Here is a 25,630-nt window from a genome sequence, read left to right as displayed (position 1 = left end):
CCGCCAAGACCAGCTGCCATCAAACGGCCAAGACCACAAGCAGAGGAGAAAAGGAAAGTATTCAAGGGTGGCCGTACTGGTGAGAAAAGGAAGCTTCCAGAGGAAAGCACTGAAGGGCGAGCCCGTACAAGAAGGAGGATAAACCAAGCTACTATCTGCAGTACCTTTAAAGACTGGGCCCAGAAAAGGATGTCCGAATATTACAAAGATAAGTAAAATTTTATGTTACTTTGCAAACTTAAGTTAATCTTTCATTCTTACTGCAAGTGGCAGATTTCAAGAAGTTTTACCTCATGCGAGGTCTACCTTTATCGCCAAAAGGGCGAGAAATGAGTGTGACCGATTTTCGTATTATGTTTTTAAATTACTCGTGCGTAAAACTAAAGTTGATGTATAATAGCGTTGTGTAAAGACTTAAATATTGTAAAAAGTTATTGTATAAATTTTATGTAAAACATTCTAGCAAGAAAGAAGTTTTAGTCTGAAAGACTTTTTGAAATGTAGTATTATTTCAATGTAGAAAGAATTGGCACTTGCTTTGAAAAGAATAGAAGTTAACAATGTACTACTAATGTATGTTTTCAAATGTGTAAAATTAACGGCATGTTGATATGTTCTTATATACATGTGAACTGTTATTTTAAATGTTAAGAAATACCGTGATATGGTAAAAGTGAAAGTAATGTTAAAAATTTGTTATTCGTGTGACTGTAAAGATTAAATCATGGCGAATATGTGGTAAAGGTTGAATGATGTAGTTAGGCTCTCTGACGCTACACTTTAGAGTTAGTCACTTTTAGAATAGTACCTCAGGGTTTAGAGTTGAAATTAGGGTGTGTTAAGAGGTCTCGTTATGTTGAATTTTAACACGTTAGTGTTTTGATTGTAGGAGGAAGTGTGGCACACGTAGACAGAAACACATTCGTGTTTGGTGTTCTTTTTACAACACATGTCAGAGAGCACGGGGAGAGATAATTAAAATAGTCATGAATGAAATAAGAATGTTAAGAGAAGTGTATTCTATATGTTATTTGCAATGTCATTGTGTAACATTTCATTAAACTAGTTTTCCTTCCAGATCTCTGGAAGGAACCAGAATTGAATAAAAGCTCCTGGTTAGATGCAGTACAGATGGAAAAAAAAGATTGTTGTATATCCTGGGAGCTGCTATTGTAACAAATTTCTTTCTTTTAAATTTTCTAGTTTCTAACGAAGTTCTGTTTGTAAAAGGTTGGCCTCGCGTTAGATTCTAGAGCTAAAAGTTTTCAACAAGGTCGTTTTAGACCTCAGTTTCAAACTAATTAACTCTGGCGGGAAGTATGTAAGGATCTTAAGTTTTACTAACGTTTATTTTATTTTAAATCTTTACTATCACTTCTTATTTTCTACTTCCGGCCAGAATTATAAGCGTGAAGGATTTTATGCAAAGTTTGTCTGGCGAACGCCAAGTACTTAAGTTGTGGCTTTTTGCCAAGCGAAAGAGAGGAAGCAGTAAGTCAACGCAGGCCGCTTACCTTAGAAGTTATGCAGTTGCTATTTTCCTTCCAGGCCAGAGGTTTTAATCCTCTTGATAAATTAAACGTATTGTAGTGTTCACAGTCTCTGTGCTACATACGCTTCCTGTTATTATAAGGCCAATCTTCCACGTGTATTATTCTAAAGTTAAATTAGAGTTTAGTTTTATTTTTATACTTTTTTACGTTAGACCCCGAGTGGAGGGTCAGTGTATTCCGAAGTACGGAAGTTATTGTATATAGAGAAAAAGAAAGGGTTTTGTATACCCTTCGTCTGTATCCTGTCACAATTAGTGAACATAGCTTTAGTAAGCTCTCTGTTCCGAGTCAGGTCCTTGTATGTTCCCGAAGAAGGTTAGAAGGAACATTGAACCTGATAAAATAATCTGTATTTGTAAAAGAAATACAATGTATATTTTAATATTAAATTAATTACAAGTAAAGTGATTTGTAGATTTATAAAATGTTATACAGCTAAAAAGTAATCCTGCGCTCCACTCAAAAGAAACATCACACGAGTACAATCCTACTCCCTAAACTTCTGTAGTCTTATTCCGCTGACGTTGCACGAACGTAACACTCGCTTTTTCCACAGGTGAGAGCATTTTTTTTTATTTTCAATGTAAATTTATGTTATAAATGCTTAATTTAATATTTGTTATTATTTTCATGAGAAAAGAAACATTCCTTGTAGTTTTGGCGGTTAATGGGTTAAGGGGCATATGTAGCGAACTGAATTACCCACAATCAACAGTAGCCTATTTAAAAGTGGAAAGTGAGCTGCGATTGCTAGAATGTGCTCCGAGTCGGCATATGCACGAAACTGGGGGACAGGGACTGACGCGTGCAGTCCAGAGAATTTCGGAAGAACTGCATCGAGCCGATGGCTCACATACTCTAGGAGTTTAAACAGGCAACCGGGAATGTTTTTTCGATCAATGCCATTCGTAAGAAAGCACGTCTGCTTGAAGCCTTTGATCACGAAGTCCAACAACGCTGCTCGGTTAATGGTACATAGCACGTCGACAGTGAGCCGTTGATCAGTAGAAACGATTTCTCTGGAGCACCGAATCAAGGTTCATCCTCTATCGTTCGGATGGCAGGGTCTCGGTCTGGTGTTTGCCTACAGTAAACCTCTGCCAGAATGCATTGTACCCACTGTGAAGTTCAGCGGAGGTGTAATTATTATCTGGAGGTGTTTCTCCTGGTGTGGATTGTCCAGATTCGTGGTAAACTCAACACCGACGCCTGGATGACAGTCTGGTTCCTGCATTGCGAAAGTTTTAAGAGTTGGACACATATTCCTTTCAGACGACATCGCCAGCTGTCATGTTGCGAGGTCCACCATGGATTAGTACTGTGACAATGGCGTTAACCGAATGGACTGACCTGCCCACAGCGTAAACCTGAACTTTATCGTGAACCTCTGGGACGAGTTAGGTCGCCAAATCAAGGGGCCAACAACCGTCCAATATCGATGAAAGAACTTGCATGTCTTCTCCAAGCAAAGTAAGAGAAACTACCAATAACCGTCATATAAGGACTTCTGGAAAACATGCTCCTGATGGTTGAGTCTGTAATTGCCACTCGTGGAGGATCTACCAACTATTGAATACGATTTTTTTTAATTACAGGTGTCCGAATACTTACTGGTAGATGGTGTATAGTAAAACCTATGCAACAAAATAAGAAAACCTTGTAATTATTTCCATAAGATAGCATCTGTATGTTTAATATTATTTCAAATGTTTTTGGAATAAATATTAGCACCTTTTTATGATAAAAAGTGAATAAATGCCATTAAATTATTAAATTAAAAATTAAAATGTCATAAAGCATTTTCATTTTGCATATCTCTGTTAAATTGTTATGAGACTTGGTCATGATCTTGAGACAAAACAGCAATCATCTGCTTACTCTGGAAAAGGTTTACCATGGCCAAAGAACCTTCAGCTACAGAAATTTTGAGCGAAGATCATACTGGGGATCCTTTTTCCTATAAAAGGAATAATTCTCTAGGAATGCTTTTCAGAGAGATAGAGAATGATCTCAATATTTTTAAGGTGTTATGGATAGATTTATGAAGAGAATTCAGAGCATTATACCTGAAAACGCGCAATCGAATAATTGATTTTGCCAACAATACGCCATTACACAACTGCGTTTTCTTCAAGGGTGTGTAGCAAAACAAAATATCACAACTCTCAACCACTCCACCTATTCATCAAATATGGAAGCTGAAGGAACTTTACCTTTCTTAAAAGGAAGTTTCATCTCAATGGTCGTTATTTTAATCGCCGTTGAAGCAATTCAGAGAATAGTGTAAGAGACATAAAAATTATTCCAAAAGGTAAGTTCAGTGAAAAAAACATCAAGCAGATGTATAAACGTGACAGGCGTACCAAAAGATGAAGGAAATGCTTCAAAAGAGATATAAGCTCACCGTTGATAAATTCAGACAACTGCTCGCTCTACATCAGAAGAAACCAGAAAATACTTGGCTTGATTTCTTCTTTGAACTAACGAGTTATTTTGAAAATTAGCTTAGAGAATTAAACATTAAAAGATTTGATGATTTGAAGCAACTCATTATAGCTGACCAAACGAAAAAGAGAGTTTCTCAAGAAATAAGAGATCATTTTTTGAACATTTGGCTGAACTTAAACTCGCCTGCAGGATTAGCAGAAAATTTGAACACTTACGATTATTTACATAATAATCAAAGCAAAGTTGCAATCTTACCAACTCGAAAGAAAAATTCCAATTCGGAAGGTGGTATCCCACACTCCGCACCAGTGAAGAAGACATATACCATTGTAACATATAAACCAACCATCTTTTGCTATAGTTTGTGGCAAAGTTGGATTTACTAAATCAAGATGCCCAGATTGTCAGCACTCCGCGAGTTCAGCCTTAGCTCGTTTTGACAATATTTGTATATAAAAGTTAGGCAACACTAAGACAACTACAGTGAGGAATATCTCCATCAATGGAATATATGGCACAGCTTGTGCGGATAATGGAGCAAGTCATTCAATCGCTGGAAAAAAACTGTACCAAATCTTAAAAGAAGATGGGGTAAAGTTCGAGAAATCCTCTTGCACTGTTTGTCTCGCTGACGACAGCCAAACAACGAAAGATGTTTACACAACTTGTGTGAAACTTGGCCTTGAAGGACGGACCTTCCCTTTGACAGCTCTTCCTGATGCTACAAACTGTAATCGAACACTGCTTGGAGAAAACTTCCTAAAAGAAGCTGGAGTAGTTCTAAATATTCGTGAGCAAAAGTGATTTTTTGGTGAAATACTTTCCATTTTCTGAAAGAGTTCAAGTTCAATCCTGTGACACGTTAACAAATCCTTGCCTACTATGTCCAGACGAAGGTGAAAATCTAATAAGAACAGCGAAAACGATTGAACGCCTTATTATTAAAATACGAAACTACATTCTCTCCGGGGGAAGAACCAATTCCTTACATCTAACACTGAATTGATACAGGTGACTCACCTCCAATGGCTACAACCCCTTACAGACTATCTCCAGCAAGAAAGGATATTTTGAAGAAAGAAATCGATGCACTTCTTGCATCAGGCATAATCGAAAAGTGCGATTCACCATATGCAGCATCTGTTGTTTTAATTTCCAAGCCGAACGGTGACTTTCGATTATGTATTGCCTACATGAAACTGAATTCTTTGACTAAGTCTGATCCTTACCCGCTGCCTCGTATGGATGAACTTCTTCATAATGCAAAGCAAACTAGATACATGTCTAACATAGACTTCAAATCAGGGTATAACCAAGTTAAGATGTACCCTCCGGACAAAGACAAAACTGCCTTTGTCAGTTTGGAGTCCATAGATTCACAAGGATGCCTTTTAGATTGAAGACGGCATCAACCACTTTCCAAAGATTAATGGACGATTTCCGGAATGGGTTAAAGGTCAATTCTCCTACTTATCGCGATGGTATTATTGTGATGTCTTCTACTTTTGGAAAGCATCTCGAAGACTTGCGTTTAGTGTTTGATCGACTCTTAAAAAATTCAAGCTTCATACCAATCGAAACAAATGTCATTTTGCTTGTTCTAATATGAAACATCTCAGACATTATATCACAAGTTCTGCAACTGAAATAGACCCTGCCAAAGTAAAAGTCATTCAACAAATTCCTTGATCAAAGAATGTGAAGCGAGTACAGAGTGTACCTCAGATTTCAGACCTCAGTGTCAGCTGGTACCGACTCTACATTCCTAATTTTGCAGAGATCTCAAGACCATTGAGTAATCTCTCGAAGAAGCACTCCACTTGGAAATGGAGACCAAAAGAGAACATTTCTAAGAACGCTGCGCAAAAGAACCATTAAGACAATTCTTCCTCTGGCTACTCACCGAGACGTCTTAACATTCGGAAACAAATCCATTTACTCGACTGGGATAAGGGTTTCTTACCCAGGCGCCCGCAATAACCTGAACTTCGTTCACGCAGCGGGGGGGGGAGACTGTAACAAATGAATATCGTCGGCAGCGCGCTCTACCGACGATATAGAAAAAATACTCAGTTCAACGCTCGCGAGCTGCAGAAATGAGATGTGATTGTTTGAACTCACGCTCTGAACTTTTAAAAATTATTTTAATGTAATTCCTTTTTGAGTTTTATCGTTTCCCCGTACGTTGTTGTTAGGTGTCAATAAAACGTCATTTAAAATTAACTCTTTATTGATTGATTGATTTTCTAAGGATATACCGCAACTTTCATTTTTGTGCATCGAAAAATCTGCCTTGTTGCCTGCTGGCCGAATTGCCGGTTGTTGCGTAGAAACTCTAATTTTAATTGTAAAAATTGTTTTTTTGTTTCAACTGTATTTAATGTTTTATTTTTTTCTTAATTTTTCAATTTTTAATGAAGATATTTTGAGGTTTTATGTATTTTTGCCTTACCGCGAACTGAGAACAGAATTGATTGAATGCGAAATATATCTCTAAAGAAATTCGAGGAATTAAATTTAAATGAAATGCGACAAAACGTGAGTATAATTTAATATTCCGTACAAGGAAGTCAAGTGATGTACACATTAGATTTTTTTACTTTTTATATAAATATTATGCATTTTATAACTTGCTTGATATTACTTAATAACCAATTGAATTAAAAATTATTGAAAACTTCTTTTGTGGATTATTTTAATACCTTGTATTTTCTGAAGTAATATTTAATATAATTTCACTATAATAATTTATCGAGAAGGGAAAATTAAGAATACCAAATTGTCATTCACCGAAATTCTTCTCCGTAAAAACAACTTTTTGTTTTAGACAAACTGAGAAAATTACCTCTCTGTCTTTTTTTTCCCTTACAGGACACTCTTAATCTCGACGGCCTTCTAATCTTCGTTAATTTTTAAGTAGTTTAAATACCTTTTCTTTTTATTTCCTAGAAAATTTATGCACTTTAAAATAAGTTTTCAACTTAAGTATCTTTCTGTCATCCACAAAACGATGAGTGAAGGTAGTTAGTTGTAAACATGCTTTTAGTTTCATTGAGAAGATAACTACATTCTTAACAGGATTAAATAAAAAGCAAAAAGGAACCTTCATTGCCATTCGTCGAAAAAGCTGGAATATATCGAAAGAAATCGAAAGCTAGCACAAGAACTATGTTGTTCTTAATTTCCGGTAAAACCAACGAGGTATAACGAATTGCAACTCTTGCTACAGTAATCGAATAAACCACTCATGCGTGAGACATATAAAAACCACAATCCTACATCAGCTTTAGGTATAATAGTTCGTCAAATACAGGCTATCAGCGGATACTTTTACTTCAGGGAGAAGACAGGTGAGTTCCGAAAAATATTCAATAATTTTATTGTTTCGGAATTGAAATGCTGGTAACATCTTTAGTTCTTTTTTGCAGCAAATTATTTTTCCTTTATTCTTTCCTCTAGAATTCAGAAAATATTTGGTATATGTCATTCGATGCATTTAAAAATTTGTTTTAATGGAATCAAAATCCAATGATTTATATAGGATATTAAATGTGCAATAAGTTACTACTTAGTTTTTTTCTGAAGATTTATATTTTCTAGTTTATTAGCCCAAAGGGCCGTTAGCCCAGAATTAATACTAATAGATAAAATAAAGGCCGGGTAAAGACTTTTAAGCAGAGTAAAGGGGTGTGAGTATATATATATATACATATATACCTGTTTAGCACTGCCGATTGCAATAAAAAAGGGAGGTGCACAACTAGGTGCTATAGCTGTCCCATAGACAAAATTTGAACATTCTAAGGCTAATCGTTCTTAAGTTTACATACATATAGACGTCTCGAAATAATCCCCTTTGAATCCGTTTTAAATTTCTTTTACGATCCTTTTTCTTTTATTCTTAATATTATAACAGTCCTTAATTCTATCCGTACGTACAGACATCACAAAAAAAATCGTTCAAATGGATTCGGGAGCGGTCAAAATGGGTATTTACATTGAAACCTGAAATTTCCCCCGATCACGATACTTTGAAATGCTATATATAATTTCTACATGCAATGCACTGAATACTGAAGTACTATATACGTTTCGTAATAAAAATATTTCTTGTTTGAATATATGTTCGAAACTAACATTTTAAATATTAATCCTAAGCCTACTTTTTTAAATAACAGTGCGTTCATATCTACTTTGATAGATGAAATTAACATTGCGAAGATTATTTTTAAGATGTTTTTCCTAAATTCTTATTCTTATTTTACTTTTCTATGCTTCGCAATGTTGCTCGATTAAATATGCTTCGGTATACAACTATACAGTGAAGTGGTAGAATAACTCGTACAGAGAAGCCGGTGCAGTCTACAAAATAACACTGCACAGAATGCACATCGCTGAGAATACATAAAGTGATCAATATCTATGGAAACTTCTAGATGTACTTTCGCCTTAGGGCAAATGTTTACGTTTTAAGCAGATTTTAATGCAGGCTAATAATTGGAACCCATAAGATGTATTATAGCATCTCGGAGGTAAAAACGAAGTTTGCATTTTAACATACGATCATTTCAGTAGTCTACACTGACCACAAGAATTTCAACAAAACTTTGGATTTACGACAACCGCAAAATAAAATTATTGTTGATAAATATGACCAGCGTCAGACTACAGGAATCACCTAAAGCGATAGAGGTAAATCTCTGCCTCAGGTAACATCGAAATTCAGTGCTGGGGCTTCAACAAATATCATGAAAGATTGTGCAAAATTGATTTCATAGTATGGACGCCGGATTACTCTAGTTCGAATACTACTGTATTTTCGAATACATCAGCGAGTATTTGATGAATGCACGATGTACAGCTACTTAGTGCGTCTTAGGCTGGCAGTTTGGCTTCCTCGAAGGTGGTCTTTCCAAACGGTTCTCCAAGAAGGGCATTCCTTTTTTTAGACAGACTGCCCTGACAAGTTTTACAGTGTTAAAAAATAACCCAGTTGGCAGTTTGGACATTAGATATTTGATGACTGGAAACGAGTAGCTTAGTCTGACTAGTCGCTTTTCCAACTGCTTCGGCTTGGAGAAATTCTTAGGAATCCACGAATTTCACGTGTTAGCAGACGAATGCACATGCTATGTAGATTCTTGGTGGTATATGATTTGGTGCTACTTTGGTAGACGGTTGCACGGATTTTGGCGACTTTTTGGCGATTTTTCTTTTGGCGAGTAATACGACTTATAGTAAACCCATTGCTGAATAAGTTATTTATGGTAACCGATCCTTTGTTGTCATTTTATTAAAAAATAATGCGTTTTATTATGCATAAATTCCTTCTTTTAAATATTATTTATGACTTCTAAATATTAAAAATCAATTTAATTTTGTATTTTTATTTGAAATAAAATTTTTATTTTTTCTGATATTTTATAAAATTTTATGTTGTGGATAATGTAATCAATGACGTCACTTACTTTAAAAGTAATTGGTTTTAATATCTATAAATTTAATCTAATGTTTTAAACATTATTTATGGCTGTTAAATATTAAAATACAATTTAATTTTGCATTTTTTGAAAAAATATTTTATTATGTATGGTTATTTAAATAAGTTTAATTCTAGGAGTGATGTAATCAGCTCTCTGATTGGTTATAGAATATTTGTGCATTACCGCGCCATTTTAAAATTTAATTCATATCTTCGAATTCCTTTAAAAATGTCTCTTTCAAAGATGAATGTTATTATTGGTATGTACCAAGGATTATTGGTATCGTAATCAAAAAATTGTCCTTTGAGACCTTATTTTGGCCAGCCTGGCTTTCCTAATCAAAGATTTATTTATAAATTCTTACAAGAAAATTTATTTTAAATTTTTGAAGGAAACCTCGCTAATTGCTTCTTCAATGAAGGGCGAAAGTGAAGATCACAGATGAAGATCATTAGAACAGCCGATTCTGAGGACGGCCGTATATGGTATTGTGGTCATGTTGGAAGAAATAACCGCTGTAAATGTAAGAAAAGTATTAGACATTCCTCCTTTTTTACCGACAATAAACTAATTGCTGTCATTTTAGCTCTAGTGTACGAAGCGTTCATATTTACTTATTTTAAAGTATTTAAGTAATATTTGAATTCCTTTAAACGTTGGCATGATGGTTTTTAATTCGATATTCAATTTACGTAATATTTTAATCCAATTAAAAGTTGGCGCAATGTTTTTATAGCGGTATTTTTATTCTACTTCTGTGCTATATGAAAGTAATAATTTAACCTTTCTTTAGTATTTTATACTCGTAGTAAATGTATTTATTTACATTTGCCTGCCATCTTAAAAAACAACGTTTTCAACAAAAAATTAATCCATTATTTTTAACGATATTTATTTTTTTAAAGTTTCGAATACTTTACTATGCGGAAAATAACGTAAAAACGGGGTTTTCAAGATGGCTGACGATTGTAAAAACCGCGCCAACAACTGCCATAAAGTAAATCGCCAAAAATCCGTGCAACCGTCTACCAATGTACCAAATGATTTGATTAGCTTATATTCACTGTGGATCAAGGTCTCAATGCTATTGAACTCATTTTTGAGTATCATGCAATGTGCTGAAGAATACAGATATCTTACATTTATGAATGTAACAAAATTATAACCTATAGTGCAGGAACTATAAAATATTATAATAACCGTCAAGAATTTCAAGTTATCCTGGTACAAAAAACACTAAATCAAGGTAAATGAACATTACAAATCAGGTTTCAAAACTGCCAAGTTTATTCAAGTCTAACATACATTCAACTGGCACTGCCAGATCCAAGAACATGAAGTATAACATCATGAGAGATTTACTCTTTGGCGATTAAAATATATTTCCACGTAAAATTTCTTACACGCTGGGCCCCGCTGAGCTGTAGTTCAGAACAATCAAGATTATCAGTAATACACGAACATTTTCAAGAATTATTTTCTAGAATCATTATGCATTTCAATACAAATTCAAGTTTTTGTAATCATGAAATGTCACATAAATATCAAGAACATGTAAAACTTACCATATGTTTTCAAGAATATCAAGTAAATTTTCAAGTAAATTTCATCAAGAATTATTGTTATAACATTTCTGTTCAAGCATCAGTATTTAAATCAAGAATTTATATAACTCAAGATAATATTAAACAAATGATTTCAAAATCAAGATTATCATAATTCAACTAAAATACTAGAATTATTACAAGAAACCTGTCTTTTTTTTCAGAATTAAATTAAAATTTTAAACACACTTATACATTTCTACAACCTTAAAATTTTCTAATATATACATTTCTTTAAATATTAAATATACAGTACTTTAAATAGCAACTAAATAAAATACATACAACATTAGTAGCATTACGATTACATTTTCAATAAGAAATATACTATCATACAATATTAATACTCTTAGCATTCTAACTTAACTAATAATTGTAAAGGTCTCTTTATAATGCCTTTTTCAGTCTTTATTTCACAACTGCGAATTAGTCCATCTCTACCAGTAAATATTTTGAGAACCTTTCCTAATCTTCACATGTTACGTGGTAAATGTCCATCCTGTAAAATCACGATATCGTTCACACTTAAGTCGTGCTTTGCACGCTGATTGTTCACACAATTTGCAGATTTCAGATTCAAAAAATAATCTTTATAAAAGATTTTCCAAAAGTTATTTAATAATTTTTCACGATATAGATGCGCTTTTAAAAGAATTTCTTTAGTACTGCACACTTCATGAGTGTATTTGACAGGAGGAAAATTAGCAAGTTTCTGCCCTAGCAGAAAATGAGCAGGTGACAGAACTTGGGGTTCATTGTCTTGGACGTAAGTCAAGGGTCAACGATTTATCACCGCCTCAGTTTCAGTCAGTACAGTTTACAATTCTTCAGGTAGCAGTGATGTTCTACCAAGAATTTTTCTTAATATTGTTTTGACGGATCGCACAAGTCTCTCGTAAAATCCGCCCCACCAGACTCCTCTTTCAATGATATACCTCCATTGAATGCCCTTTGCTGCATAATAATTCTTTACATCGGGATGGCTTAATACCTGCCACATCTTTCTGAGCTCTGCATCAGCTGCCTTGAATGTACGCGCGTTATCTGAGTATATTAAAGAGCACTTCTTGATATGAATCGACGAAAAGCAAGTAGGAAAGATTTAGTTGTGAGATCGTTGTTAGTTCAAGATGAATGCCTCTAGTTACTGCGCCGGTAAATAATAGGATATAATACTTCGTATCTTCATTTTTCACGAAAAGTGGACCTGCATAATAATCCAGTCCTATAACATCAAAAGGATTTGCTTTTTCAATTCTAGATGGAGGTAATGGTGCTATGACTTGTAGCATTGGTCGGGAGTTATAACGATGACATAGTACACGGTTTCTTATAACACGTTTCACATTTTGTCTGGATCTAATTATCCAGTATTTTTCACGGAGGAACATGAGAGTACTGGCTACACCTGTATGAAGAACTCGTTCATGTGCATCACGTACCAGAAAATCTGTGAAATGAGTTTTGGAAGGAATAATTATAGGATGCTTTTCATGAAAACTTAAAGTTGATTTTTGTAGTCTTCCTCCTACTAACAAAACTCTTTCCTCATTTAGAAAAGGATTTAGTTCATAAATGTTTGAGTTTTTTGAAATCAACTGACCAGACTTTAAACTATTAATTTTATCAGAAAAATTTTCATATTGAACTTCTTTTATCAAATATAATTCTGCGGCAAACAGTTCTTCTGCTATCAAGGGTCCTGTTTTCTTATCAGTTTTATTTTTCAGATTGTGAATAAATCTAAATATCCATGCAGTCACTCTAATAGCTCTAATTAATGTACGATAATTTTCAAGATTCAACAAAGAATTAGTTTTCTGCAATAGACGGTAGTATTGTTGCATCATTTATACACCTTTTCCGCTCTAATTCAGCATCAGAAAACTCCGTGTCAAGATAAATTTACTAGTCCAAGTAATCACTGATTCAACTAACCAGTCTGGCCCAAACTGCCATAATCTTGAAGACAACAAATATTCGGCTGAACATCCTCGAGATAAAATGTCAGCTGGATTGGACTTTCAATTACAATGTCTCCAGTTATTTGGGCAAGTTAATGATTGTATTTTAGATACTCGATTTTTTTGAAAACATTTTCCATCGTTCAGGAGCACTATGAATCCAGTGAACCACTATCATACTGTCAGTCCACAGATAAATATTTTCTTCATGAATTGAAAACAGTTCTTTTAAATTTTTAGCAAGTTTTAGCATAGCCGATGTTAATGCTCCTAGCAACTCTAACCTTGGAATTTTTTGTTTTATTGGTGCAATTCTAGACTTTGCCATAATGAATGCTACCTGTCCTTCTTCAACTGATCTAAAATATGCAACTGAACCGTACGCTTTAATAAATGCATCACAAAATAAATGAAGTTCGATATATCTTTATTTTGATTCAATTTGCCGGGGAAATATTCTCGAGAAATTTCAAATTTCTTTAACTTTTCAATTTCACCACTCCACTAGGACCAAAACTGCTTACATTCAGTTGTAACTTTGTCGTCAAATTCTAAACCAAACTGCCAAAGGTTTTGCATTATCAATTTTGCACGTAATACAAATGGCACCAAGAAACCTACTGGATCGAAAATAGTAGCAGTCACCTTTAATATATTTCTTTTTGTGGTTTTTCTACAACTATTTAATGTTTCCCACAAGTTGTCTATATTCAAGGAAATTACATCTTTACTCGTACACCAGTTAAGCCCTAATACTTTTAAAGAACTATTTAGTTCATTTTCTGATTTAATTATTCCACAATCATCCCACAGTTTTTTGAGTTTCTCTGAATTTGTATTAAACTGACGCAAATTCATTCCGGCATCTTTAAGCACGTAATAGGCTCCAGTGCTTAACTTAAAAGCCTGTTCCACAGAATCTGCATCATAGAAAACATCTTCTACGTAGATCGAACAGTTCAACATCTCAAAAATATCTGGATTTTCTAACTCTATTTTCTTTATATGCTTTTTTATAGTGCACGCCAGAATGAAAGGGCTACATGACACACAGAAAGGAACGCGAGTCATTCCATAATGTTTCAAATTGTAATTATTATCAAAGTATAAAAACCGTAATACTTCTCTATAAATTTCAGAGATTCGAATCTGGATAAAGGCCTTTTCTATGTCTACTGAGAACGTATGTTTGTATTTGTCTGAACCGCAATATCAAGTCCAAAGCAGAAAGATTCAAATTTGGACCAAGCATCAAACAATTGTTCAGAGATACCCCATTACATGTCGAAGATGCGTCAAACACGATACGGACTTTAGTTTTTGATTCATTTTTCTTACCACTGGAGAATGTGGCATATAATACATTTTATTACTGTCACGACTTTCAATTTCGCACTCTTCAATTATTTCATTTTTTAACTGTTCGTTTATTATGCTATCATAATTCGCTCTAAGCCATTCATCACTTTTTAGTTTATTAACCAAAGATACTAGACGTCGCTTGGCATTTTCTAAATTATTACCCAAGTTTGCAGGATGTGATTTCCATAACAAACGAGCTACATATCTACCATTAGTAAAATGCAATTCTTTTTCAAATTTCTGAATGACTGATTTATCTTCAGGATTCTCGTTCTCCTCTAAACTCAAGTGGTCCAGAGTCCAAAACCTTCGCAAACAGTCATTAACTGAATTATTATCTTTCTTCAAGTAGTGAGAAGCACCAGTTGTAAAAATACAGGCACTAGACTGATCACCTTCCAAAGATCCAACCAAGGACCAACCAAATATAGAAGACACCGCAAATAATTTATTACTTACTCTTTTCTTTTCTCCTGTTTGCACTTCCCAACATGAATCCGATCCTAACAATATTTTTATTTCAGCTGCTTCACCATTATCGGCTAATTTTAGATTTTTCTGATTTTAATATTTCTAAAACGTTTTTGGAGGGAATTTTTATTATCGCTCCAGAAATTGTATCTGTAACAAGAGCTTCAATAGTGATTGAGTCATTAGGGCAATGTATAATTTTCAGGGTAATTTGAACAACATTATATTCTATTAGTCTACCCTGGATATACCCAAATGAATAAATATATAACCTTTCTTTCCTTTAAGTCCTTAATTTTAGTTCTTTATCCAAATCAGATCTAATAAATGACTCTGTGATCCACCATCAATTAAGATTTTTACTATTTCGCTTTAGTATTATGTGTATCTGAAGGGTAAACAGTGCAAGTTTGTAAATATACACCTTTATCAGCAGTTTCAGAAACATTCTTAGAGTTAAACGACAGGGATGCAACTACATTCTGCTTAGAATCTGATACTGTAACTACTTTCTGTTTAACATTTGAAAATGCTTCTACTTCAGGAACAATATTTTTACAAAATAGCTTATTATGATATAAACCATTGCACAACTCACAAGGCTGAAGTTTCATTTTACATCTGGAAGATACATGGCCTCTCTTAAAACATTTGTAACAACGTCCATGGTATTTTAACATCGCTCTTTTTTGATCATTTGTTTTCTCACATTTTCCTACATCATGTGTATTTTGATTACAATAGAAACAATACGGCTTAGTCACTGTGGCTAAAGCCGAAGCAGTAGGAACGCTTGCCCCTTTTTAAGTAATTATTTTTATTCTGCTTAACACCGTAATTTGTGTCTCTTTTCTTTGAGTTTATTATTAAATTAGAAGCTTCCCGACTCTCAACTTCCAATCTAATGAATTCGAGAAGTTCTGTTAGGCTATATTGCAGTTTAGAATTTCTTTTTCTATTAAACTCCAGATTCATATCGTCTGGTAAAAGCTTTAAAATAACAGGTCCTAAAAGGGTTCCGTAAGCTTCCGACATAACACCTAATGAATTTAAGCTTCTTGTATCGATTTCACAGGAAATCGTATAGTGTTCTTAGTGCTTTCACATTGGACGAACTTCTAACCGGTTCAAGATTCAAGAGTTTTTTTCACGTGCAAAAATATTACCAAATCTGTTCGTCCAAATCTTTCTTTAATTAAACTTATAGAAGCGTCATAATTTTCATTACATAGTGCAAACCCGGATACTGCACTTAAAGCAGTTCCTGCGAGTAAGGATTTAAGATAGGTGAACTTCTCGACCTTTGTTAACTCATTATTATTATCAATAGCATTTTCAGAGGAATTATAAAATTCCAAAAATAAACTAGGATCACCATAATATTTAGGAATTGAAATTTTAGGTAACCGAATGTTAGTTTTGTTTTCGACCTTTACGGCAGTAGTATGGTTACCAGGCGATTCACTTTCAATGCTCACTATCTGAGAATTTAAATTAAGTTTCTTTTTAGACCTAAAAATACATAAGCTTATGTTTTCATCATACTCTAACACAATGTTACATTCTTTCTCAATTTCAGACTCATCCTCTTTAAAACAATCCAATATTTTTTCATTAATTTCTTTCAACGCAGACTGTTTAGAAGTAAGTAAAAACACATTTTCTTCTACCATATTCTTATCCCAAATGTCTTTTTTAATTTCAGGTTCTACAACATTTATTATTTTAGAAATAACTTGTCTCATGACTTTTCTAGTAGCTTTCAATTTAATAATATCGTCTGCCATAATAACAACAAAAGTAATTTTATTCTCTTACCTGGCGCAGGCTTCAAATGGTATAATCCAAATTTAGGAACACACATTCCTGGTGAAGCACATTCAAAAGTATTCTGAACGTTAATCCTGCCACGTTCAGGGCAAAGGAATAAATTTTCACTAACACGAAAAACACCGCATTCTAAATAAAATAAAAAAAAAAAAAAAAAAATGTTCGTACCCCACGTTGGGCGCCAAAAAATATAAAATATTATAATAACCGTCAAGAATTTCAACTTATCCTGGTTCAAAAAACACTAATTAAAATTACACATAACATCAAGGTAAATGAACATTACGAATCAGATTTCAAAACTGCCAAGTTTATTCAAGCCTAACACGCATTCAACTGGCACTGCCAGATCCAAGAACATGAAGTATAACATCATGAAAGATTAACGCCCTCTTTGGCGATTAAAATGTATTTCTACGTAAACTTTCTTACAGGAACTGTAGGTTATATAGTGCAGGAATATAGTATTTACTCAAGATGCATATTTGTGGGTTCCATTCTTCATCGTATTTCTGCAATTTTACCTTCTAGAGCGGAATATACTAAGTATTTCACTGATTAAGAGTTCTTCTGGTATTTCATTGTACATGCTTCAAAAAGAAGACATTATAAAAAGAAAATTTTGTTAAGTGTTACAATTTTTTTTAATATAATTTATTAAAGTTCATTTAAATAATTTTTCCTGGTATTACATATATGATTGTAATTATACAGAGGCTGTTCACACATTTTTTAGACGATGTATATTGTATTTACAAAACTTAATTACATAAAATTCTTGTGTTTTAAATATTCTATTTGACATCTCTTATTCTGAACTATCTTTCGACACCGCAATTTCCAGAATAATAATGCTTTTAAAGTGGCAGAAGAGATATTCTATCCCATTCCTCCCGAACAGCTTTCCAAAGTCCTGTTAGGGTTTTGGAACGTTTGGATAATGCAGTTTTTAAAAGTCCGAAAGCACAAAATTCCATAGGTGACACATCGGGAGATTTAGCAGGGATATCAGTGAAGGGTATGCCTTGATACCAGTTTTTTATTCCATTTTTTTTAGGAAATTTACAGTGGGTTTTGATGTGTGACTGCTAGCTTTGTCCTGATGGAGTCTCACAGATTAATGGCACTGTGGGTAAAGCGATGGCATTTCATTCAGAAAAATTGGCGATAAAATATGTTCCTGATAGTATTTGGAGTTAATCTTGACTTTTTTTGCACTCTCTCTATTTTTAACTTGCCATTATAAGAAAAACCAGCAACAATCATGAATCCCTTAGAAAAACTTTCTTTCGATTCTTTGAACCATGTACTTAAATTTTTCCTCCCCTTTGATAATAAATGGCTCTTTTTTTTGTTACAATCATTTAAATACACCTATGCTTCATGTATTGTGACAATTGTTTTCCATTTTTCTTTGGATAAGTGTTTCTCATATAGAATTCTGCAGCGTGTCCTGCGTTGAGCGATATGTTCAACGCGTTCGGAAGAAGACGATACACGTTGCGTTTTTTCGCTTTCTTAAGATTTAAATCAACGTTTATCATTTTGTTTACAGTGGACACCGAGCATTTTAATGATTTTGCAACTGTTCTTTGACTAGGGGGATTTTCTTTTAACATTAAACAACGTTCCTTTGCAATAGTCGAAGATATCCGTTTTTTCCTTGGATACTTGTTTGGAAGTTTTGTCCCACTTGAGGCTCCAATTTGACTTTTTCTTCCTTTCTTGTTGATGATATTACCTATCGACGCTTTAAATATCACAAAACCATGACTCTCACATCGTTTTAGGATAACGGATTATGCATATTTCTCTTCGAAAAGAGCGTAAATGTAGCCTTCGAACCACTGCTTTGTTAAATTCGCCATTTTGAATAAAAACAAAACTTTCAAGCCACAGACAATAATTTTGACTTTTAAAAACAGTACAATTGCAATTACTTCTTTTGAAGCAAACGAATTTTTATTATCGCTTACCAATATCATCTAAAAAATGTGCGAACAGCCTCTGTATATATTTCATTTGCAAATCCGAAGTTTGATATCAGCTGAGAATGGAATAACAAATATATGCTAAAATGCAATTACTGTTTTCTGAAATCTTGAAGTACATTTTTACAGGTTTCTGAGAAAATAAGCTATCAGCACTGCATGCATTTTCTTGTTTAAATAATTCTTCTATGCATAGACACAGGATGACTTAAATTGGACAACGTGAGACTGGCGCAGCTTAAATAGAATTTTGAATGCTATCATTATTTTAAACATCAACGAGTATTTGGTTTAAAGGCGAAAGATCTATGTAATTCTCTAGAAATACATAGAATTTTATATAAAATTAATGTGAATTCAAAACTGAATTTATTTTTAATTTTTTTGTTCTTAAAATAACAAAACGTATCGAGTATTTATGTTGTCTAAAGTTTCATACTGAATTCGTTTAAATAGACAATCATGCTTACTAAAAATCTTTTACCCATGGCTGTATTATAAAACTATATCTTTTAATCTATATATATTTTGAAATTCTGCTTTAAAACAGAATCATAAGGCATAAGTTCTGTTTTAAAATTTAAAGCAGTGTACTTTCACTTTTTCATTTATTTTTCAATTTATGATGTGGGCCTCATTAGCAGGCTCTAAGGGCTGCGTGGGGTCGGGGATTAAACTGCAATAGTTTATAGTTAGTAGTCGTTTGTTATTACTAATTATACTAATTACAAATGTAGTTACATTAAGCAGCAACTACTTTCTATTTCCTTCTTAAATAAAATTAACATCCTCTCTCTATCTAACAAAGCTAAATATTTCCCGATCAAATAAAGCTATAAATTGACAGATAGAGACAACTGCAACACAAAACGTTTGCTAAAGTATTTTTATTTTGGTGTTTTAACTTTATTTTTAACCTTGTGCATATGTTGGAGTGTTAGACAGATATTCTATGGTCAGGTATTATCATCGCGAAACGTCAAACTGCTATTCAATCTAACTTATTGTTTACAACAAACTTTTTTTTACCCTGATAAAAATATTTTGCTATATTTTAGACGAAAAACTGAAAAACTAGACTAGCGTGAACTGAAAACAATTTCTCGTTTTGGTTGAAAGTCGTTTTGCAGAGAAAATCATCTCTTTCAGATAATAATAATAAAATATATTATTTATTTGTTTAATAAATTCCAAACAAATTTTTTTTTTTTAAGTTACGATATTTTACATATAAAATTTGGTATGACTTTTCTTGTGACCCATGAACTGGAATTCTGACATTAGAACATGCATATTCATAATTTTGGAAAAAAACGGTTCAAAAATAACGAATTAGTTGAATAATGAATCTACTTTTGATAAATCTATATTACTAACGATAGATAAAATATAAATAGCAAGTACTTCTACAAAACTAGGGAGACAATATAAATACAAAACAAACTGAGAGTGTATATATTTCTAAAATACTTAGACTTTTACATATTCAAGAGCGTAATAACTGAGTTTGGTTTATAAGGTATTTCTCCCGCTTTCTTAGCATGCCTTCGTAGTGTAGTGGTCAGCACGCTGGACGCGGATTCCAGAGGTCCGTGGTTGAATTCCCGGTGGGGCACTGCTCATTTTTCACATCATCTGCTTCCAGTGGTCTCAAATTCAAACTGCATGCGGGGCGCATGCAGTATCTGAAAACAACTGACAGGGCAGAATTATTTTATTTCTTCTTTTCTCTTTCTCTTTGCTTTTTTTTTTCGCATAATGGAAAGTTTTATGAATAAAATAATATTTTAATTATCTTTATCATGGATTGTAGATGGTTTTCTCTCAATCGGTTTCTTTTCATATCAGTTTTCAACAGTGCAGAAAAGCTGTTCACATCTAAATGTATTCCCAAACAAAACGATTATTCTTTGTACAAAAATTCCTAAATCTTTAAATCTCTGAATCAGATTTATTTTGCACCGTAAATGAATTATTTCCAATTATAGATTTTCTGGCGCGTTATTCATTAAATACGTATTTAATGGCAATGAAAGTAATATAACCAATTCAAGTACTTCAAGTAACTTCAAGTACTTCAATATCTTGAAATCTTTACAGCACCGTGTTTACTACAAACACATAATTGAAATGTCTTCGCGGGCTGCATAAAATTACTTTGGAAGCCCCATGCGGTCTACATTAAAAATAGTCTTTTAAGAAAATATGACTTATATTTCTTTTGCTTAGCAAAATTTTGCTCCAGTTAAAAATATGACTTTTTGAGACTTGTCTTGGTGTCCTGTCATTTCGACTTTACTCGTAGAAAAACTATACTTTTGCAGGATCTAGTTGGCTTAGCTTTCATAAAATGTGACTAGATCTACCTAAGTGTGATCCTTACGACTTTCGCACAGACCTGAAGATGAACACATCCAGGGAAGTGTGTAAACGACCCGCCTTTATTTGAATACGAAATATTTAACCGAAGACGCGAACTTTTTTTAGTCGGTGATTTGTTACACAAATCACCGACTACTTGCGGTGTGAACGTAAAAGATAATGTAACACTAATTTAAAGGTAACTAGTAGTGCGAGATTACATAATGCAATTTAAACTAATAATTTGACTCAGAAACCTACACGGGCAGGGTACAAAGTCGAAAATGTGTAGCCGCTATTAAGATTAACAACTGGTAGAAACTGACAAACCTGCGTTCACAATAGCGAAATCACTCTCCGTCTTTGACCACAGAAATGCTTTTACAAGGGCGGGTTTGAATCATTCAAACATATGTGTCTCACTGCATGTTTCTTCCAGTAAAAATTTGCTGAACCCTGTTGAAGCAGCTTAGTGCCTGTTCTCGTATGGCGGTGGTCTCTTTTGAAATAACTTAAACCGTAGTTCCATACGCAGCTTCTGCACCAAATGCGGAATAACAATTTTTTTTTCTGCATCGCTGCCTAACACACACCTCGGAATATGTATACCTTCGATTACCGGAAGTTCTGAGACAAACTTGTGCCATTTAAGACATATCGGTCTTGGAAGTGGCTTGTGCCAGTAGTTTCATACTACTACATTCAAGCAATTGTGTCAATTCTCTCTGAAGATTCTTGGCTTGTGTCAAGTCTGAAGCGCGCAAAAGGGCATCGTGAAACAGGGTTAAACCTACAGATGAGGCTAGAGGAAAGTCTTTTCTTTCATCAAAAACTATCTGCTGAAGTGTCCGCTGAACTAAGAAAGGAGCACGTGCTGTTCCATACGAAACCATCTGAACATGTTCTTGTACTTTTTACTTCCTTTGTACGGAGAAAAGGGTGTATCGTAATCGCGAAAAATTCTAAGTATCATATTTCAATAGAAATATCCATTTTGACCATTCCGAAACCATTTGGAAGATTTTTTGCATGACGTTTGTACGTACGGTCAGAATAAAGGACTATTTACTCCCAAACGGATTGTAAAATGGATTTAAAGTGGATTTTTTTCGTGACGTCTACACTTATTTACACTACGTATGTATTTCGCATAACTCAAGAATGATTAGCCGTAGGACACTGAAATTCTGTATATGAACTCGTACAGCATCTATTTGTGAATATCCTTTACCAAACGTATATACACTGGTGTGCAAAAATTAAGGACGAAGTCGAAAAATTAGCATATCAGCTGAACGAAGAGGCAGAGCGAACAGAAAGACCAATCAGGAGATTAAGTAAGGTGATGTACGGTAGCACATACGCAGATATGCAGGTAGACATATTTGGGGAGTGTCTGAGTAGTATAAAGCATGTTGTCGGTGTAAGATCAGTATTTCTGGTAAAGAGATTGCACGCCGTATAGCAGTTAAAATCACACCGAGTTGCTGCCTCAGCGAGAAATGGCGAATAATCAATCTGTTAGTCGACATCTGGATGCTTTTACCCAAGGTCGAATCATTGGGAAGTTGGAGGAAGGCCGCAGTGTGACAAGTGTGGCTGCAGAGTTCGGAATTGCTCACAGCATCGTTTCACCTTTTTGGAGACAATTTCAAACTACAGGAACAGCTATCCGGGGGTTTAGTTATCCGGGGGTTAGGTTATCTAGTGGTCGTCCACGAGGAACCACACCCGCAGATGACCGGTATATTGCCTTACAGGCCAGAAGAAACAGGTGGCAGACAGCGGGAGAAATCGCTAGACACACGACACAGGCGACTGGACGACCGATATCGCGTTTTACCGTGGCCAGAAGACTGCACGGTGGTGGTCTGTTTGCACGACGCCCTGTACGGTGTGTACCTCTAACGCCTGCCCATCGGAGAAGGCGTTCTCTGTGGTGCCGGGAACACCGGAATTGGAGAGACAATGAATGGGGACGAGTACTCTGTACAGATGAGAGCAGATTCAGTCTGAGTAGCGATTCTCATCGCCTACTCATCTGGAGAGAGCGGGGAAGCCGCAATCATCCCTCGAACATCATTGAAAGGGACAGGTATGGAGGTGGCGGTGTTCTCGTTTGGGGAGGCATCATGCTTGGTAGTCGTACAGACCTTCACATCTTCGAAGCAGGTTCAGTCAACGGGACCCGTTATTGTAACGAGATTCTTCTTCCATATGTGCGTCGTTTTAGAGGCGCTATGGGCCCGCAGTTCCTTTTCATGGACGACAATGCACCATGTCATCGCACAGTAGCTGCCGAACAGCTCTTAGAGAGTGAGGATATTGAACGTATGGATTGGCCGGCACGATCTCCGGATCTCAATCCCATCGAGCATGTATGGGATTTTCTAGGCAGACGCTTGGCAGCTCGTACCTTACCACCAGTAACCATTCCGGAGCTTCGATTGGCGCTGCAAGACGAATGGGCAGCAATGCCTCAACAACTCATTGACACCCTCATTCTCAGCATAGGCAGACGCTGTGAAACCTGCCTAGCAGTCAGGGGAGATCATATCCCCTATTAAAGACCGGATGTTTCTTGCTGGACACCCATCACAGGGATGTTTCTGCCTTCAGTCGCATTGCGCTCCATGCTACTTTTTCAATAAAGTTTCTTTTTATCCCTCTGATTTCTCTTTTAGTAAGTGTTGCTTACATTACTCATGTCCTTACGTATTGGGGATCTTACGGTATTAAATGTGTTGATTTGGAAAGCTTTTGTACAAAGTTATATTGAAAAAACCGTCTCGTCCTTAATTTTTGCACACCAGTGTATATATATTGCATAAATCTCTAATATCGCCTATTCGTAAATATAATACATTTTAAGAATATAATTTCTACATAATTTAGAGCAACTTTGTTATAGAGAATCGTTAAAATTGTTTCATTATTTGCTTTGTGTTTTATATAAAAGTAGAGAGAGGGGGGGGAACCTACCGATGAACGTAAATGAGCTTACGTAATAATTACGTTAGTTAAATAATTATCTATCATATGTAACCTAATGTTTCTTATTGTTGTTGTGAATTATGTCACTGTCTGACAGTGACATGAGAACAAGCCTGCGAAATTCATTGTGGCAAGGAGAGCAAGATTGTGCCTGTCGTTGGCAAAAGCACCATACAAGTGATACTATGACTTCGCTCAGTTCGGCCCCCAGGTTTGATGGGGAGCACCCCGGGCGGGGGGGGATGGGTCTAAGGATCTCTGATCCCTCAGTTCCTACCGTCAACCACTCGAAACGACTTTCGGTTAGCCATATATTTAGAGTGCCTCCATGCCGCAAACACATTATACATTTACAAATATCCATGTCTTCTCTGGGATTCGAAACAAGGCCCTTCAATACCGCAGTAGGCTCACCTAACCTTTATACCAGTGATGGCGGACCTATGGCACGAGTGCCACAGTCGGCACGCTGGGCATGATCAGTCGGCACTCGACTAAAATATTACATTCTTAATCAATAATCACAATAAAATGATACTATATAAATTAAATAAGTGTTTTAGTCTGTTCTTGAACGTTTCGAGTACTTACGTATCTTATAATGCCAGTGGCATCGGGCCTAAGCCTAGATATAACATTTTCATATATCGCCATAGAAATGATATATATATTTATTGACCCAGTTTATTACTCTTCAACTGTTTGGGCCAATCATATTACTTGTTACATGGTAAAGAATACGCCAAAGTTGAAGCAGCTAATGTTTGCTAAACGAATTCAAATGTAGAATAACACAGGATTAGAATACACAGGAATGTAGAATAACACAGGATTATGTGTTATGACTAATCGTTATATATCGTTTTACTGGATAATGTTGGGAGGCCCCAACTTGTCAGCAACAGTAGTAGTGACTGCTATGAACTGGAAATTACACAGACTCTTAAGAAGGGTTTAACTCCCTTTTCATTTCACTTTAGAAATCACAGTTGCGTTCGCTTGACGCTCACAAACTACGCCGACCCGGCGGTTAAACAAAAATAGAAAAGTACAATTAAAAATAACTGACAGGATGCATAACTAACGAAGTCACTATCTACGAGGCTCTATAATTGTAACTATCTTAACCGCGTTCTAAGATACAGCTGAGATTCAGCAAACTTTCTGATTAAGAATTTGAAAGATTCAACAAACTGTCGAAATAGGCACACAGGCCCAAACCCTCGGTTCTTAAACTTTTAAAATCTTTACCCATGGCTGTATTATGAAACTATATCTTTTAATCTATATATATTTTGAGGCATCTTATGAATACTTCTAATTTAATATCCTAAACGGAATGGCACGCGGTCATTCCATTTTGGGCAAGCAGGCCCAAAACGGTTCGCCACCACTGCTCTATACCAACTAATGTTTGTTTCTTTTATGCCGTTATTCTTATTATTTAACATAATTTGAAATATTGAGTAAAACGGGTGCAAAGTTTGACAAATAAAAGGAAATTGTAAAGACCTTATTTTATGCTAATCAATTATTTTTAATTTGTAAAACTTTCTCTTCTTATATCAT

The 25,630-nt window shown here is 34.8% G+C and overlaps 1 protein-coding gene across 1 annotated transcript in view; it reads left to right on the top strand.

The window, feature by feature from the left end:
- The first annotated feature begins 7,220 nt into the window (after positions 1 to 7,220).
- Positions 7,221 to 25,630, top strand: part of LOC118184013 (uncharacterized) — a 50,012-nt gene continuing 31,602 nt past the window's right edge. The window contains exon 1 of the mRNA XM_035353643.2: positions 7,221 to 7,351. Within this exon, the coding sequence (XP_035209534.1) occupies positions 7,249 to 7,351 (103 nt within the window). The 5' untranslated portion in view covers positions 7,221 to 7,248. The remainder of the gene's footprint in view (positions 7,352 to 25,630) is intronic.

Source organism: Stegodyphus dumicola, chromosome 2, assembly GCF_044657685.1.
Source record: "Stegodyphus dumicola isolate Sdum_Otavi_A_Nest chromosome 2, ASM4465768v1".
Classification (NCBI taxonomy): Eukaryota; Metazoa; Arthropoda; class Arachnida; order Araneae; family Eresidae; genus Stegodyphus; species Stegodyphus dumicola.
The sequence above is the reverse complement of the archived record's forward strand: the minus strand, read 5'-3'. Positions and strand labels throughout refer to the sequence as shown.